The sequence below is a fragment of the Pocillopora damicornis genome, chromosome 1 (assembly GCF_964200805.1).
Source record: "Pocillopora damicornis chromosome 1, jaPocDami1.2, whole genome shotgun sequence".
NCBI classification, from domain to species: Eukaryota; Metazoa; Cnidaria; class Anthozoa; order Scleractinia; family Pocilloporidae; genus Pocillopora; species Pocillopora damicornis.
Window position 1 is genome coordinate 36,250,747 of NC_142670.1, and position 16,363 is coordinate 36,267,109.

General features: G+C 38.0%; 2 protein-coding genes across 2 annotated transcripts in view; one reads left to right on the forward strand and one right to left on the reverse strand.

Moving 5' to 3' along the window:
* LOC149053573 (uncharacterized) overlaps nucleotides 1-16,363 on the forward strand; it is a 71,180-nt gene that overhangs the window by 32,241 nt on the left and 22,576 nt on the right. The gene's annotated exons all lie outside the window — the stretch shown is intronic.
* Nucleotides 3,226-6,447, reverse strand: LOC149053576 (uncharacterized). The gene is made up of 6 exons (XM_089199593.1): nucleotides 6,153-6,447; nucleotides 5,734-5,871; nucleotides 5,267-5,391; nucleotides 4,734-5,136; nucleotides 3,695-3,957; nucleotides 3,226-3,455 (listed from the first exon to the last, which is right to left on the reverse strand). Exons 2-6 carry the CDS (start codon nucleotides 5,851-5,853, stop codon nucleotides 3,245-3,247), a joined length of 1,122 nt encoding a protein of 373 aa, XP_089055719.1. The 5' UTR covers nucleotides 5,854-5,871; nucleotides 6,153-6,447; the 3' UTR covers nucleotides 3,226-3,244.

Consider the following 16,363-nt stretch of genomic DNA (forward strand, 5'->3'; position numbering starts at 1 on the left):
TTCTTAAACTCCCCTTCCCTGCAATCAATGTCGCCTGGATTATAATGAGGACTGCTCTAAATGACAGTGTGCAATGTTAGGTCTCTATATGTAAAACCGGACATAAGACATGGGTCATCAGACAATATGACTTTGTTAGCAGTTTATAACTCTAAATTATACGTCAGTTTCGAGCATTCACGTTGCCTGCACCATGTTGATAAGCACAACGTAATTAAAACCCCTTTATATTACTTTTGGTAGGTTTTTGAACAACAACCAGTTGAAGAAATTACCATCAGGTATTTTCAGTAACAACACCAAGCTGAGATCGCTGTAAGTTTGGAGTTTGTCTTATTTATGTAAGGAACGCGTTAAATCCATCGCGCATTGATAAAAATAACAACAGATACGAACAGCGTTGTCTTAGCTCCAAAAGAAATCAGCTACGAAGGAGGAATGTTTTATTTTTGTAAACATGGAATTTTTTTGTCCTTCACGTACTATGGTGAATTGTTGTAAGTCAAATGCACCCTCTGACTCCACCCTCCTACCCCCTGTGCTACATCCCTCTCCTCTCTTCTGCTGAACACTACATACCATTCCCATTTATATATCTTCATATTTTGCTCGCTTTATAAATTATCGAAGAAAACTTGTGAAGTGTATTCCGAAGTTAATGTGTTCTGAAGTTAGTGTTTTAAAAAACAATTTCCTTTCTAATCGTAGTTTATTATATTGCGTAATCTCTTTGTCAAAGACTACACTCCCAAGTCTCGCCTTTTAGAAGTTTTCCAATGATAAGCTTCTTTGGTCAAACAGTGGCATAGCTCGTCGAAAAGAAAATCTAGTAAACCAGAGAAAGAAATCTATACAGTGAGGGAACATCATACAGCGTCGATCTCCAGGCAACAAATCGAAACAGAGTCAGGTCAATAATCACTAGGACACTCCTTAATTTACCTATTGCTTTATCTTTGTGAAATGAAAGTCAAAAATACCGGTAGTGACATTTATAGTGTTTCATTTGCACAGGGAGGGGCGTTCAATATTATCAAGTAGTTAGTTTGTTTATTACGATTTAGACATTCGTTCATATTCGGCATGTATTTACTTTAGGAATTCGAATTCCGAAGGTTTAAACCATCGTGACGAGTTTCCAAGTTGAACATGTGTTGTTTAACTTCCATAAGTGGAAGCGCATAGTTTGTGTAATAACTTGTCATAGAGCTGTTTCATACGTACTAAATAACTAACTAAAATATCTGTAAGTCAAAGAGTTGAGACTCTTCTTTGTAGTTTTCATCCTACTTACTGTTAAAAAGCAAGAGAAGAGGACATAATCAGATAATTTTAGGGACAGATAGCGACATTGATGACATCAGAATAATAAGGCTTTGCCACCAAAGTCACAGATTTGTATCATTGTTTGATACATCAGTCTTAATACACCCGCCAGCCCCTAATATAAATGGTAAGCTTGGAACTTATCTCATATGCAGGAAGTCTGTAGTTTTGATTACTTGGTGATTATTTACCGAAATGAAGTCTGAAATCTTGAAGCATGGATGGGCCTCTATAGGCCTATTTTTGCTTTCCAAAGGAAAGGGCGTCTCGTTGTCTCGTTCATTCGTGCTTGATTTTACATACTCTGACAAGGATGAGTTCGTTAGTTACGCCGGAAGATAAACAAAAGACCATCAATGCAGCGAGATTACAAAGTCTCAAGCCATTATGTGACAAATTAAAGCAACTTCAGGTCAAATTTTAAGTACTTAGCTCAATGTGACCGGTTTTTAAGGACGCAAAGGTCAATAGTGCTAACCGGTGAGACCTACGTACGGGAAGCCCATGAAAGGTGCCTATTTTCGATGGATGCATGATACCTGGGGGACAACAAGAAAAGTTAGGCGTGACATCATTTGAGGGCATGGGAAGTTCTCAGCAAGACATAAAGCACCTTTTAAACTGTGTTTGAGCCGAATTTAAGCTGACTTTGGACAGAGAAATGGTGACAAATATGACAGTGAAAAATATGACGTTCCAACCAGATAGCAGCAGTAGCGCATCAGTTCTAAGCCTCAAACACCGCGGCAAATCTTCACTTCTACTGTTCCATTTCTAGGCCAGGTCTTCCAGGAGATCACATGTATCGGGACAGAAGCCATCGACATCCACTCTGGTTTACCCTTTTCCGCCATGGAAAGTCGTAGAGATGTAGAATAATTACTGTGTAGGCAAGAAGAACACAATTTTCTACCGCTACACAAATTTCAGTCATAATAGAACAGGAGTGTTGTGGAGCAAAATTCATCTAGCTGAAAAAGGAGAGGTTCGAATTCAACTGAAACGAAGTGCCATTCATTGGACATGTGATGAAGAAAAATGGATCGGAGGCAACAGTCAAAATGGAGCGACCAGCAGATGCATCAGCAGCGCAAAGATTTATAGGGCTGAGGTATCTTTCTATATTTCTTTAAAACTTTTTAGAAATGAGAGGGCCACTGCAAATAATGTTATTTATATTTTTATAGAGCTGTTTTATATGTTCCGAAAGATTATTAACCCTTCAAGTAAGATCCTCTGTAAGCAAAAGTTGTGTGTTTGTGATAACGGTACTTATGCTGGAGACAGCTTAAACTGCAGCTACAGTTGTTCTTCATCGGTAATAGTGATACAATGATATTCATTGCGGTTCCAATATAAGAAAATGACACACTACTTGCGGCTATTTTATTCTGCTGTGACCGTGGGAAATTAGGCTTCTCCTAAGCTGCAACACCTGGCAAGCCCCAAGTAGGGAAGCCGGAGACACTAGTGCACTAGATCTCGACGGTTGAAAAAGCCATCAAGTTACTTGCAGGACTATGCATAAGTATATTCGAATGGCTGACTGCAGTCCACCCAAAATCTAAAAAAAGGGAAACATTGAACACATAGAGCCTGACTTTACTCTTACAAAAGATTCACAGTAACTTTTTTTAAATTTAATCTTCTTCAAAAGTGTTAAAATTGTGTCTTTTTACCATTTTCTGTGAGAAGATGGATGTAATCAGTCCGGGCCATATCCATTTCTGGATATCGGTTTCGAACTTTGTGATTGGGTGAGATCAAAACCAAAACAAAGCAAATTTGGCCGAGAGGTACTGGAAACGAGAAGAAGGTGATTATTTTTTTTTGTGGCGGCCATGTTGTAATGCGGTAGTAAGCCGAAACAAAATTCGCTAATAAAGACTGGACGTAAGATAACATTAAACATATTCATTTATTTCAAACATTCAACATGCATGTCTTGGACATTCTCGCATTCTGGTAGAGTACAGCGGATTCTTTCCAGCACAAATTCTTTGTAACGCTGTGGTCCTTCCACCAAGAGCGTCGCGGGAATAAAAGCTCCTCCGCCAGCCTGTTTGTATCTGGAGAACTTCTGGGTAGAGCTTGGCCTCGATGTTATCGTTGGTTCTCCGTTGATTTCCCTATTTTGGGTTACAAGAAAACCAAATTAATAAGGCTGAACCATATAACGCGCACTGATAACAATAGGGACGAGAAAGGTGTGAGATCGCGGAATCGGGACAATTTCATTTGTCTCCAGTATAGATCGAGGAAAGACACTATCTTGCTTCTCTCCGATTTTTTAAATAGACATGTATCAATTTCAGTCCATCAAGCCTTTACAAAAAAGTAACAGTAAGGCAAGAAAACAGTAACTTACCCTTCAATCCTGGTTATTTTGCCACATCGGAGCAAACCATGCAGCTGTACGTTTAGGAAGTGCTGAATCCTGCCGATCTGCTGCCCTTTGACATCTTCTAAGGTGTATTTCTTCCTCTGCGATTTGCTGAAAATCTGGACTTCTCGTAGAGCCTCTGGAATGCGTTCCATTTCTCGTGGAAGAAGACAAGCCAGTGCATGCGGGTCATACTTGTTGTTGTCTTCAGTTTGAACAACAAGCGGTGTTCCACGTGGAGCTTTGATCTTGAAATGATGATAATCAAGTCAATAAAATCAATCAATTTAATTAGGTCAGAATTATTATATTATATTATAAATACCACACTGCAAAATATTGAAAATAATACTGAGCACATGAAATGTCTTTTGTACACGATTTACATTTAATATAATTATTATTTACATCTGAGCCTACTAAGTATTTTTTTATGCTTTCCTTAATTCTTGACATTAAAAATTACACCTCTTACAGGATGTATATTTAAACCTATTTGCATGAAATACAGCCATGTACTGTTTGTACATTATATGCATATAGATGGTAGCACAAGAAAAGCACAAGTAAAATTTTGTTCTTTGTTTTCTCCTTTTCTACATGAAACCAACCCTTAAAATGTTTTTTCATGTCTCATACTCTCACAAATACTGGGTTTCCTGAAATTGCAAGCTCGCAGAGTTTCTAATTTAACTCAGTCAAAAACTGAAAACTGCTACATTACCTAGCCAGTTAGATTTTGAGTCACCTACAGTTATGTGAAAAGGAACAATCTTACCAAATCCTTATTATTCAAATCAGTGCACTGTTGACTTACCACTGTAAAATCAGTGGCAGAGCTTGGGCATTGAAATTCACCTTACAAACAATCTTACCCAGGGTTTTCATGGGGTACAATAAAATAAATATGAAATTGTACCAGACCTACACGTAAATGTCAACTAACATTAACTGACATAGAAATAAATCAGTTCGTGCTGCAATCAGCTTCTCTATCTTCCTCAGTGGTGTCAAGGATACACACCTCTTCCTGTGCCTCTTGGTTCTGTAGCTCTTCCACAATCTCATTGTACAACAAAACAAGAGTTTCCTTTTTAACTTTGCTGGGCTGTGCTTTGATAGCTCCAAATCTGCTTGACAGAGGCTCCCTTGTCTCCTCATCAGTGAGCAGCCGAAGCTTTTCAGCTATTCTCCTGAAGATTTCATCTTTGGATGCATTCCTTATGTCTTCTGCCAAAGCTCTGTCTTCTGTAGTTACATATAGCACTTGCAACTGGGTATCTGCTCTTTTTTTGCCATCAATGAAGTGTGTATGAAGCAAGTTGCTTCTGTTCCTTCTAAGAATTTCCTCATAATTTTTCAAATCACTGTCCAGTTCAGGGCCTTCCAAGGATGTTACAACATTTGACAACCCTCCTTGCAAATACCTTTGAAGGAAAAGCAGTGAAATAAACTTATTGAACCAACTATTGCATTGAGAATTGCTCTTTAATTTACACCACTACTATTACATACTGGAGCTGAATAGCTTATACTAAAATGTATTGTGTCATTTACTTCTCTTTTCGTAACTTTATGCGCCATGCTAGCACTTCATCTACAAAATCATGCTTTCTTCTTGAGTCCAATGCTTCATCCTTGGGATTATGCAATCCAAGCAGGGAGAAAAGCCAATTTCTCACCTAAATATAAATAAAATAAATGAGGTATTTAAAGAGGAATCCAAACTACTCACAGATAGTTTCAAGCAGGTCTTCTGAATCAGACCAAATTTGTGTTTAAAAATTTTTAGGATTTTAGGAGAGAAGAAAACCAAGCAACCTGGAGATAAATGCTTTTACTAACTCTTAGCAATGATTCACAATGTTATGTACAAAAGGTAATGAACTACAAAGATATTTTTTGCCCTTCTTTAATAGCTTTTAAATGTTGAAGTAACTATAAATTAAGTACATGTATATCATTTGTGCCTGTTTCAAAATACACCAAAAAGTGAAACAAACAAATGTTTGCATACACTATACCTTGCTAAGATTTCCAAGATTTCTGAAAATCCACAGCCAATCCAATGCAGTCATGGTGCCATGCTGCCACACTTTTGACTCCTTGTTTTTCTCCTCAAGGCAGATACTGAATGTGTTCATCCATGCCGTTGGCCTGATCTGAAATTCACAATGTAGGCTTATAAAGGTTCGATAAATAATTGTCATTTTACTTTAAATTGCCCGGCCACAAAGTATGGTTAAAATTTATGGTTTACACGATACTCCGATGGATCTCAACAAAGGAATCCGCCTGGTAGTTAGCACACTAACAGACTTTCAACATCCGTGCACTCGAGCAAAAACCTCGTGCACTCGATTGGAATTTTGACAAATTGAAAGCAAATTTATTCTAGTTTTTGAAAAGATTTTTTTTAGGAATCAAAAAAAATGTTGCATACCTGAAAACCTCAACTAAAGAGGTGTTACTCCTTGATCGAGCCCTCCGCAACAAGCACCTCCACCCGACTTTTCAACTGAATTTTTCTGTCTTGTCAACGCGACCGCCATCCATTCTATGCTTGTTGTGTGTGATTACTTGTCTTCTGTACTTTTGCAAGGTTTCATGGGATATGCCTTGGAAACAAAGTCGCTAGGGCTCGAATTAAAGTAATGAATAGGTTTCCTCGAGGTCCCACTACGACATCCATATTGGTGACGTCATCAAGTATCCAGAAATGGATATGGCCCGGACTGGTAATAGTAAGCCTGTGGTGTGAGGTCACGTGGCCTAGTAGACCCTATTGGTTTGAACTGGCAGGTCAGGAAACCTGATCAAAGCCGTGTTTACCATGTCCCCTCTGATATTTTGGACTGCTTACATTGCTAATATATTTCATTATTTTCCCTACGAAATTTTGACACCGAGACGAAGATTCCGTGACGTTACATCAAGGGGAACTAGAAGAGCTCTAACAGCACATACTATCAGCACACAGAGATTCTGCGAGCCTCTCGTGCTGGTTGAGGCGCGAAACGTTTTCATTCGTTAGTTTCCTGAGATGAAATTTAAATTGAAACGACCATCATACTTTCAGTAATGGCATAATGACCCTGATATTATTTACCGTTCAACAGAATTCAAACTATGTTTAAGTTCTCGCATTCGACGTCTCCTTGAAATATGAGAAAGCCCATACTATTTTTCCGTCAATGATAGATTATGTAAGCGGCCCATAATCAATCAATCATAATTATGAAGTAAGAAAGATCTTATCAACAATCCCTAGCTTTCAAGTGTTTTTAACCCTTTCGCTCGCAAGATCTCATCATTAACTCTCTCTACTGTCTGCCATAAATCCTTAAGATGTTAGTGCGGAGAATTTGGCATTGGATCGACTAATAATCTACTAAATCATCTTTTTCTCTATTCTCATCACATGTGTACTTGATATTGTAAGGATATTTTGAAGAGAAATTCTGTCTTGGTCATTCATGGGAGTTAAAGGGTTAAAGCGTCTTCTTTTCCTAGGGCTTAGGGCTTAGTAGTAATAATGCCTATATACACTCATCACGACAGTGTTTGCACGTGAAGTCCTGTTTCCTTTGAAGGTTCAGGCCCACTACCAATTGTATCTCTGATCAAGTAAACTTTGGGATACGGGCAGCTTTAAACCTACGAAGCGACCACACTTAAAGAAAAATAAGATGCCATACGTCCTTCTACTGAGCTTTTTTTTCCGAGAAGTTTCTTCAATATGCGAGGACTTCTTGGCTATTAACAGGATTAGAAAGGTGTAAAAAAATTGATACCGAGAGAATTTTTTATGCATATTTTGTGGTTAAATAACCTCGGGTATTTTCATTTCAAATATTTTGAAAAATAATATAGAACCAGCTATATTCAACATGGTCTCTTCACTGTGGACCACTATCTTTGACGTTATTCGTCATCAAGAGGAAATAATGTGCCTAGTCCTCACCTATCCATCACTCGAGAGTTCAAAACCATAGAGTATATATCGCTGACTATAAAGCATGCAAATTATGCTTCATAAAGCCTGAAAGGAAGGATAACATGCCGGTTCCCTTTTAATCACCTCTTTTAAAGTCTCAGACAAATTTTTTTAAACAGGATACATATTTTATAATTATCATGACAATAGCTGGCAATATAAACCTAAACACGAATAAAGGGGGTAAGTTTCTAAAGAAACTGTGGTGCTGCGTTGGTGGGAAAGTATAACAGGGTAATTTAGTGTTAACAACTGAGTTGATCGCGTAAATTGGCCACCGTAAAGAGTGTAAAGGCTTTACCCTCTACGGGGGCCGGCTTATGTTTTGAAGTCAGTTGATAACACCAAATTACCTGTTAAACCAAAGCATAGCGTTTTCATTTGCGCATGCTCAAATGAACACACGGTGTAGACAAAGCGGACAAATGAGTGTACATGCTTGTAACGCACGAGAAATTTTACGCGCCTAAAGGAATAGGAACGACAATATTTACATAGTATAACTATCGAGGCAAAATGGCGGCATTTTTTAAATTCCCATTGTCTGTCTTCATTTTACGAGGAGAAACCCAAACCAACACAGACAAGACTAACGTTTTCAGGAAAGTTTCCGTCTACGTCACTAAAACCTTCTAAAACCTTAAAACCTTCTACGTCACAAAATAAAAATATGTTGCAGAAGCAGGTGTGGATTTATCAACCGAAATAGAGCATCCTTAATATGGCTACAAAGTTCGTAGCACCTTTTGCCTAAAGCCGGCGACACACCTTGGGATTTTATGCGCCAACTGCAGCCAATTTGATCGCCACAGATAGCTGCGGACACACTTGGCGATTTTTTTTGCCGATCGCGACAATGTGGCACTTCATCCCAGGTTCCATAGGGTGACGTTTAAAAATTGCGCGAACCAATATAAACAAACAGAATGGCGACAGCGAAGCGAAAAAATTGTTGGCTGCTGCCATAATTTTGCACCCAAAGCGCTCCAGGAAGCGTTCTTAAAAGTGGGACAATGGAAAAGTATGGTCATGGATTTATTGAAACGCAGAGTCTTTCTTGAGACGATTACCCTAGTCGCTCGAAGTTACACCAAATAAGTATGGCTTTTCTGAACACAGTGTGGTCAAATTTATCTCTTTTTCTTCGGTTCAGAAACAATTTTCGATGCCTTTCTCCATTTTGAAAAATCATGTGATAATATCGCCCAACTTGATTGGTTAATTTTACTACCGACTCCCAGAGTAAAAAGGCGAGAAAATCGCGGGAACGGGCAAACTTAGCGAATCCCGGCGAATTAAATCGCCGATATCTGACATGCCAGATATCGGCGATTTTATACCCCGATCGCGGGGATTGGCGAATATCGCAATCGCCGCACCGAGCACAATTGGCGATTTTCGCCGATCACCGTGATCGGCGTATAAAATCGCCAGGTGTGTAACCGGCTTTAGCGCTTCTTTACGTCATCGCCTCCTCGGTGGTTAAATCCCTGGCGAAAAAGTTTGTTTTTTTGGTGGAAAACCAGCATCAGCTTTGTTTGCAAAGGAATAAGAATGGTAGCCCTAAACGCTCAAAAGGCACGAGTAATGAAGCATGCGCAGTCATTTTGTCGCTGTGTCTTAAGGGCATTATTTCAAATAAAACTGTTGAGACATTTTGTGTTATTATTTTAAATTATCCCACTCTTTTAACAGTAACATTATCACAAAAAGTTTGTCAGCGGGTATGTTCCAGGACCTCAGGTAGAACACGAGAAAATATATGTTCTCTTGTATTTTTTGCCCATAACTATCAAACGTAACCTCAACAAAATAACAAAGGTGGGCCAAGGGTTAAGAGTCAAAAAACGTCACTCAAAAAAGGCCACTCGAAATCAAAAAGAAAACTTCTCTAAAAGGATGCTAACTCAGCTTTTACATACGCATGGTGATGCTCAAAGGACCCATTCCAAAATCAACAAAAACATAAGTAAACATTATAAGTACGTTCGAGACTAATACGTAGTGACAATTACTAACTTATCGCTGGCGTTTAAGAGATCCCGCCACTGAGAAGAAGGGAAAACAAAGGGAGATCCGATCGCTACGGCCCTTTGCGCTCTTAGCATCCAGCCTCTATCCACGATTCTACAGATGAGGTCCACAGCAAAGCAGTGCTGGTTCGCCAATGATGCGGGTGGGGCAGGCTCCACTACAGAAATCAAGAGATGGCGGAACATCTTGAGTACCCTGGGTCCAGATTTTGGCTACTTCTTAAACGCCAAGAAGTGCTGCATTATCGCAAAGCGGGACAAGAAAGAAAGTGTGAAAGAAATATCTAAGGACACAGACATTAATATGACAATGGAAGGGAAGAACCATTAAAGAGCGGCGATCGGCTCACGAGAGGAATTCGTCAATGAGAAGGTGTCTGATTTGGTCAGTGAAATAGTTCAATTCGTAGAGTTTCCTCAGATATAACCAAAGGCATGCCTCGCCTTTCACCTTCGGCTTGAACATTGCTGGACTTACTTTCTAAGAACACTGCCCGACATCCAGGATCTATTAGAGCCACTGGAGAATGCAATATTTCTAGTGCTTATTTACACTTTTGCTTCCCAGTGCCTTAATATGGTGAAATGACTTAATTTTGGGGTACAAAACGAGCGTATCTTCAAACCTCATGAAGCCTCTTATGTGATGCTGTTCAAATGTTTTTGCGACACGTAGGATTATATCAAAACAGATATGACCGGACAGTACCTAAGAAAGTTTTATCAATACCTAAAACAAACCTATTTTTACTGAAACAGATATTTCGATACAAATAACCGTGCTGCGATCTGTCGGCGTTCGGTCGATAAATAGGTGAGATGACAAACATTTGGCTTTGGGTGACTGACAAAGACTTCTCCATCTCTCTTTTCTACAACAGTCCGCCGCGACCGACAACAGTCCTTCGTCACTCGTAACATACATTATTCAATCTTTCTCTGAGGCATAATTTTTCCGCTTCCATTGATATCCTTAAAATGTTGGTTTCAAACCTTGAACACCACTCTCTTCACGGGCTTCCTCACGTGGTATCAAGTGGATAAAGATTGTAAACTGTTATTATCTAAGAAAAGTTTGTCAGAGTCTCAGTGGAAAACAATTTGAAATTTTTAACAATTTGAAATAAGTTTGAACATGGCGTTATCACTTGTGCTGAAGACACTGTGTATGTAAACTAAAACAAAACTATCCAGATAATTTGTGTCGCGGTATATTACCCTCCCCTCCCTGCAATCGATGTCGCCTGGTTCATGATGAAGACTATTCTGAAATACAAGCCTTGCGTATTGCATCGCTGGGCAATGAAAGGAGGGAGAAAAGGCATATGTAAGGCATTCAGTTGTTTTTAGTGCTAAAAAAAAAAACAAGAAGTCTCAATTGGTTTTGAGCCAGATTTTAATTCATAACGCTACCCTAGGTCTCATTATCTATGTCTGAAAAGAAGACATCGGTTCTTTTGGCATGTGATTTTGTTAGAAGATAAGAAAATTAAGAAAAATACGACATTTTCAACACCCGACACCCTCTTTCTATTACTTTTGGTAGGTCGTTGGACAGCAACCAGTTGAGGAAATTACCATCAGGCATTTTCAGTAGCAACACCGAGCTTGAATATATGTAAGTTTGGACTCTGTTTTATTTTTGTCTAAGGAACGCGTCAAATCCATTGCGCATTGGTGAAAAAAAAAACTAGCAGATACGAGCAGTGTTGTCTTGGCTCCAAAAAAAAATCAGCTACGAAGTAGGAGTGTTTGGTTTTCGTAAACATGTAATTTATTTCCTCTGCAAGTAAAATAGGGTATGGGTGCGGGTCAAGTGCATTCTCAGACACCACCCTCCTACCCCCGTGTTACGTCCCTGTCCTCACTTCTGCTGAACACTACTTTACGAATCTTTAAATTTTTTAGATCTTTTAATTTTGCTCGTTCTGCAAATTATAAAAGAAAACTTATGACGTCTATTTCAAAGTTAGTATGTTCTGAAGCCAGTGCTCTGAACGAAAATTCCTTTCTATCTCTGGTTTTTTTTTTTGTTTGTTTTTTACACAATCTCCTTGTAAAGTACTACACTTCTAAGTTTCGCCTTTTACAAGTTTTCTAATGGTAAGCTTCCTCGGTCAAAAAAGTGGCATAGCTCATTTTAAAGAAAAACAAGTAGACCAGAGAAAGAAATCTATTAAATGTAGTATCATTACACAGCGTCGATCTGTAAGCTCCATGCAACAAATCGAAACAGGGTCAGGTCAATGTTCAGTGGAGCACTCCTTAATTTACCTATTTCTTTATCTTTGTGATATGAGAGTCATAAGTACTTGCTAGTGACACTTATGGTGTTTAACTTGCACAAGAAGAGACGTCAAAATATAAATAGTTTAGAATATTTAAAGTCCAATTTCATTGAAAGGAACGACTTCCTTCGTATAATCTGAGAAATACTGGGGTCATAATTGCACTTCTCCACACAGAATTTTTGAAGTGAAGCTCTAGTTACGGCGATACAGTGTTTTGAAATAGCTTAGGTCGCCACTTGCGTCAAGGGTCATCGCTGACAGAATTTAAACTTTAATAAACCGTCCCAATTTTCCAGTCAGTTCTCCTTTCATTATATCTGTAGCACGGCATCCATGCAAATCTGTATTATTACTTGCTATATTTTAATCTTTTAGAAGTACAGAAGGTAGAAGTACGACGTTTTTACTTGGTAGACTCCGTGTCAGTGTCAATATTTATAATCATAATCTTGTAATTCCATAAGGATTGACCGTGAGTAAACGTAAAGGTCTTTCACGTAAATTAAGTGACACATTCTGACATGTAAAGGTGGCAATTTATGTTGAGAGCGTTTTATCGGATAACCATTTATTTTTTTTTATTCTTTATATCAGTATGACAAATGTCTTATGCATATCGATGTTTTACCTGACAATGCCAAACTGACGGCTTAAACAAGGCCACTATTAACAAGTTCAAGTTGCATTTCTAATTTTTTTTTTGTTTTTTATCTTTCAGGCTCTTGTCTGATAACCCATTGAGGAGTTTGCCATCTGAAATTTTCGCTATAAATACTAAATTGATTTGGCTGTAAGTTAATTTTTCCTCTATTAAGGGACATCAAACAATATTTGTCTTTGTATTTTAAAACACGCCAACTCACTCTTATGTGAAATGTCTGGGTACCACTTTTAGTTTGAAAAACAAGAATATTTCACTCTGATATTATAATTATACGCTGAGACTAACAGATCATATGACGACATTCTCAGGTTAATTAAGGCCTGGGTCACCCTGCCTTTAACCCACATTTTTCACAAAATTGAGAATAACTTAGCTATTTTTCGAGGGATTTTTCTCATACTTGGCAGAAATGTGTATCACTACCATCTCTCTCGGACTAAATTGTGGCAACGTAATATGATTCTCTCAACAGCCAAAAACAGTCAATTTAGGCGCCAAATTCGTCGGTTGCTTTCTTGAGCAAATTCCCACAACTAAACACAAGGCAAATCAAAATGCAGTTATCGCTATGAATAGTTGAGACGTTTTTCATTGTTTTCCCATTTGGAATGGCTGCCAAAAAAAAGAGAGATGTGCTAGGCAGATTAAATCAAGTTTTGTCTCTGCGAAGCTGCTTCCTCTATCATGGTTTTTGCCCGAAAACATCTTAGCCTTCACCTGGTTCCAACCGCTGTCTATGAAAGTAATCCTACAGGTCCCTATTTATTTGGAAAAAAGACAAATTAAAACTGTTTAAGAGATGGGAATTTTGAAAACTCGCAGTCACGTATTCAACTTAGTGTCCGCCATTTTGACACGCGAGTGTTCAGAAGCAATTAAACTTACCTAACTGCTTTGGGGGATTACTTTTGTTAGTAAATTCATCTGCTTCTTGAAGAAATTGTTTCCAAAGCATTCAAAAGCCTAAATTTTGTTAGACACCATAAGTATACACATCATGATATGATAGAGGATTTATCAAGCTAAATTTAATTTCAAAATTGAATGGTATATCCACAATGAAACTTTTTTCTATGCATTTGTTACAAAACATAGTACTTTTTTCTATGCATAAGTATTCTAAGCATAATAAGCCCGAAGATAAATTCAGGCTTCAACAAGATTCAAACCCGTGCCTCCCCAAATCTAGTGGGGTGCCTCAACCAACTCAGCTAAAACGCCACTCGTTGAGATCAGGGCACCTTTTGGAGGGTTCTTCTTTTCCGTAGAGGAATATTATCATATTTTTTGATGAAATAAATTTTGCGGATGAAAATCAAGCAAAGCAATGATCCCTGCAGGTAAGGTGCAATTGCACAACCGCGCCTGCGAAGATCAGCTTTGTACTTGATTTTCATCTGCAGGTCAAAATGAAACTTATTTCTTAAGAAAATAGTATCAAAATACAAGACAAGATATCGCAAGAACTTTCGGAATCATGTGAGGAGGAAAATACGATGGTGTATTCGAGAATCAGAAAGATAACCTTTCTATATGTTTTCGGAGCAACAGATTCGGAAAGGAAACGGGGAACCACAAATTATCGTAAGATGAACCGCCAAAAAAAAAGAAAGCCTGCTTCAGTTCATCTATCATGGGAAAAGGCCCGAAAGGTGGCCTAAGACCGATGTAGCTGGAGGATTGTTTCGAGGCCTTATGAGTAGCTTGTTTCTCCGTCAAAGGGTATATAACTGAGTTAGGATAAGCACGACAGACAAAACCTTGCTCGTCTTGACAAGTGAGAATATTAAAACACATGTACATGGCTGCACCATTTTGATTTCACGGTAAAATCTCAATAATAATCATTTGAGTTGTCTACACAATTCTCAGGCTGCATTTCAAAACTGAGTTTATTCCACTAGTCATCTGGTTTATTACTTTATATGCATCCCAGCTCTGGCCTTTATTTAATGTGCTAAATTTTCGTTGAATTCATAGGTACTTGTCTGAAATACAATTGCACCACCTACCTCCAGGAATCTTTGACAAGAACACACAGCTAAGGATTCTGTAAGTAACCTCATTTTTTTCTGTCTGATCCGCGCTCCTAGATTCTTAGTGATGCAATGCAAGCGTTTATAAGATTGACAAAATTTGCAAATATTTCATTCGTAATATGTATCTGTTTAAGTACAAAATAAGTTCACCTTTAATTAACACTACTAGTCAACTTTCGCACCTGCAGAATAAGAACTCTAATCTCAGACCAGCTGCACAACAGTTCTACAGGCCTCCAACTGCTTTTGTTGTTGTCGTTGTTTTATTAAATTTATCAGATTATTCGTCTCGCTTTGTAAATCAAGAATTAATATCAAACATCATGAAGATCACATATCGACTGTTGCATTCTGGATCTTTGTCCAGGACTGACCGTTTATGAGATTCTGTCCTCTGTATAAAAGGCATCAAGAAGTGCCTTCATTAAATAAAAAGATCATTCCAATTTCCATCATTAACAAATTTCCATATCTATGTCAAATTTAATTATAATCTTATGTTGTAAAATGAGTTAACGGTGAAGTTAGCACAAACAACTCTTCGCTCAATGACAGTGATGCCGACTTTTGCTCACAAGTCAAAGCAACCGTAACTGTCTTCGACAACAGCCCTAAAAGGTTTCAGTAGAACCCCTATCTAAGCAGATAAACTTCTGGTGGATCTTTAAACTAATTGTCAGTTTTATATGGTAAATAACGCAGACGCCTGAATGACAACGACATGAAAGGGTTGAATGGAAGTGCCTTCAAAAACTTGACAATGTTAGAGGAACTGTAAGTTATTGTATCAATACTGTTGTAGAAGGAAAACTGTTTTTGTAACGCAGCAGCATTCCCCTCTCTTACCGCCTTGTCTATTCCTTTTTTTCAAATTATCTTTTTTCCTTTCTCTTTTTTTCTCTTTTCTTCCCTTCCACTCAGTGGTCAAAAGACGATTCGGTAAATAACTGTTTTAATGAAACTAAACATATTTTACATACAGGTCACATATATATTTTTTTAATTTCAACACAGATGGTTGCAAGACAACAACTTCATGGAATTGCCTCCTAATTTATTCCAAGATCTAAAAAGCTTGAAAGAACTGTAAGTTATTTCATTCCAAGCTTTCCCCTGTTTTAACTCAATGACTACATAAAGTGTTCCAACACTTAGTAAAATTTTCCTTTCTTTTGTTAAATCACTGCTGGTGTATTTTAACACAGATTCTGGTAGTATCATACTTTTCGTCCCTTTCTCTAATTAGAGCATATAGAAAGAAAATCTTTTCCAGTTGCAGATTATAAAATCTTCCCATCTGCACTTATAACACGTTTTAAAATTAAACCATCTAGAATTTTGTGTTTGTTGCTGAACTAACATTTCAGTGACAACAATCATAAATACAACAATGAAATTCACGCATGTTATGAATATCAGAGTTGTTTTTATGGGTTATCTTTCTCTGTTTTGAACCATGTTGGCATATTTTCTTAGATCACGAGCTTAATGATTTCATTATTGATCCAAGAGGTGGCCATTGCCAGTGTTGGGGAAAAGAGTTCAGTATGCACCAGATTTCAAGTTTTCAGCGGCCTTCAATTGCTTTTTGTCCTAAATATTGACCAAACTAAATAAATGAAGTGACTCT

Bases quoted from the DNA above. Each gene is read 5' to 3' on its own strand.
- LOC149053576 (XM_089199593.1), bottom strand. From the start codon at position 5,853: ATGAACACATTCAGTATCTGCCTTGAGGAGAAAAACAAGGAGTCAAAA. The intron at 5,392-5,733 runs GTATAGTGTATG...ATTTATATTTAG, and splicing joins ATCTTGGAAATCTTAGCAAG to GTGAGAAATTGGCTTTTCTC. The intron at 5,137-5,266 runs GTAAATGACACA...TTTCCTTCAAAG, and splicing joins ATAAAGTTACGAAAAGAGAA to GTATTTGCAAGGAGGGTTGT.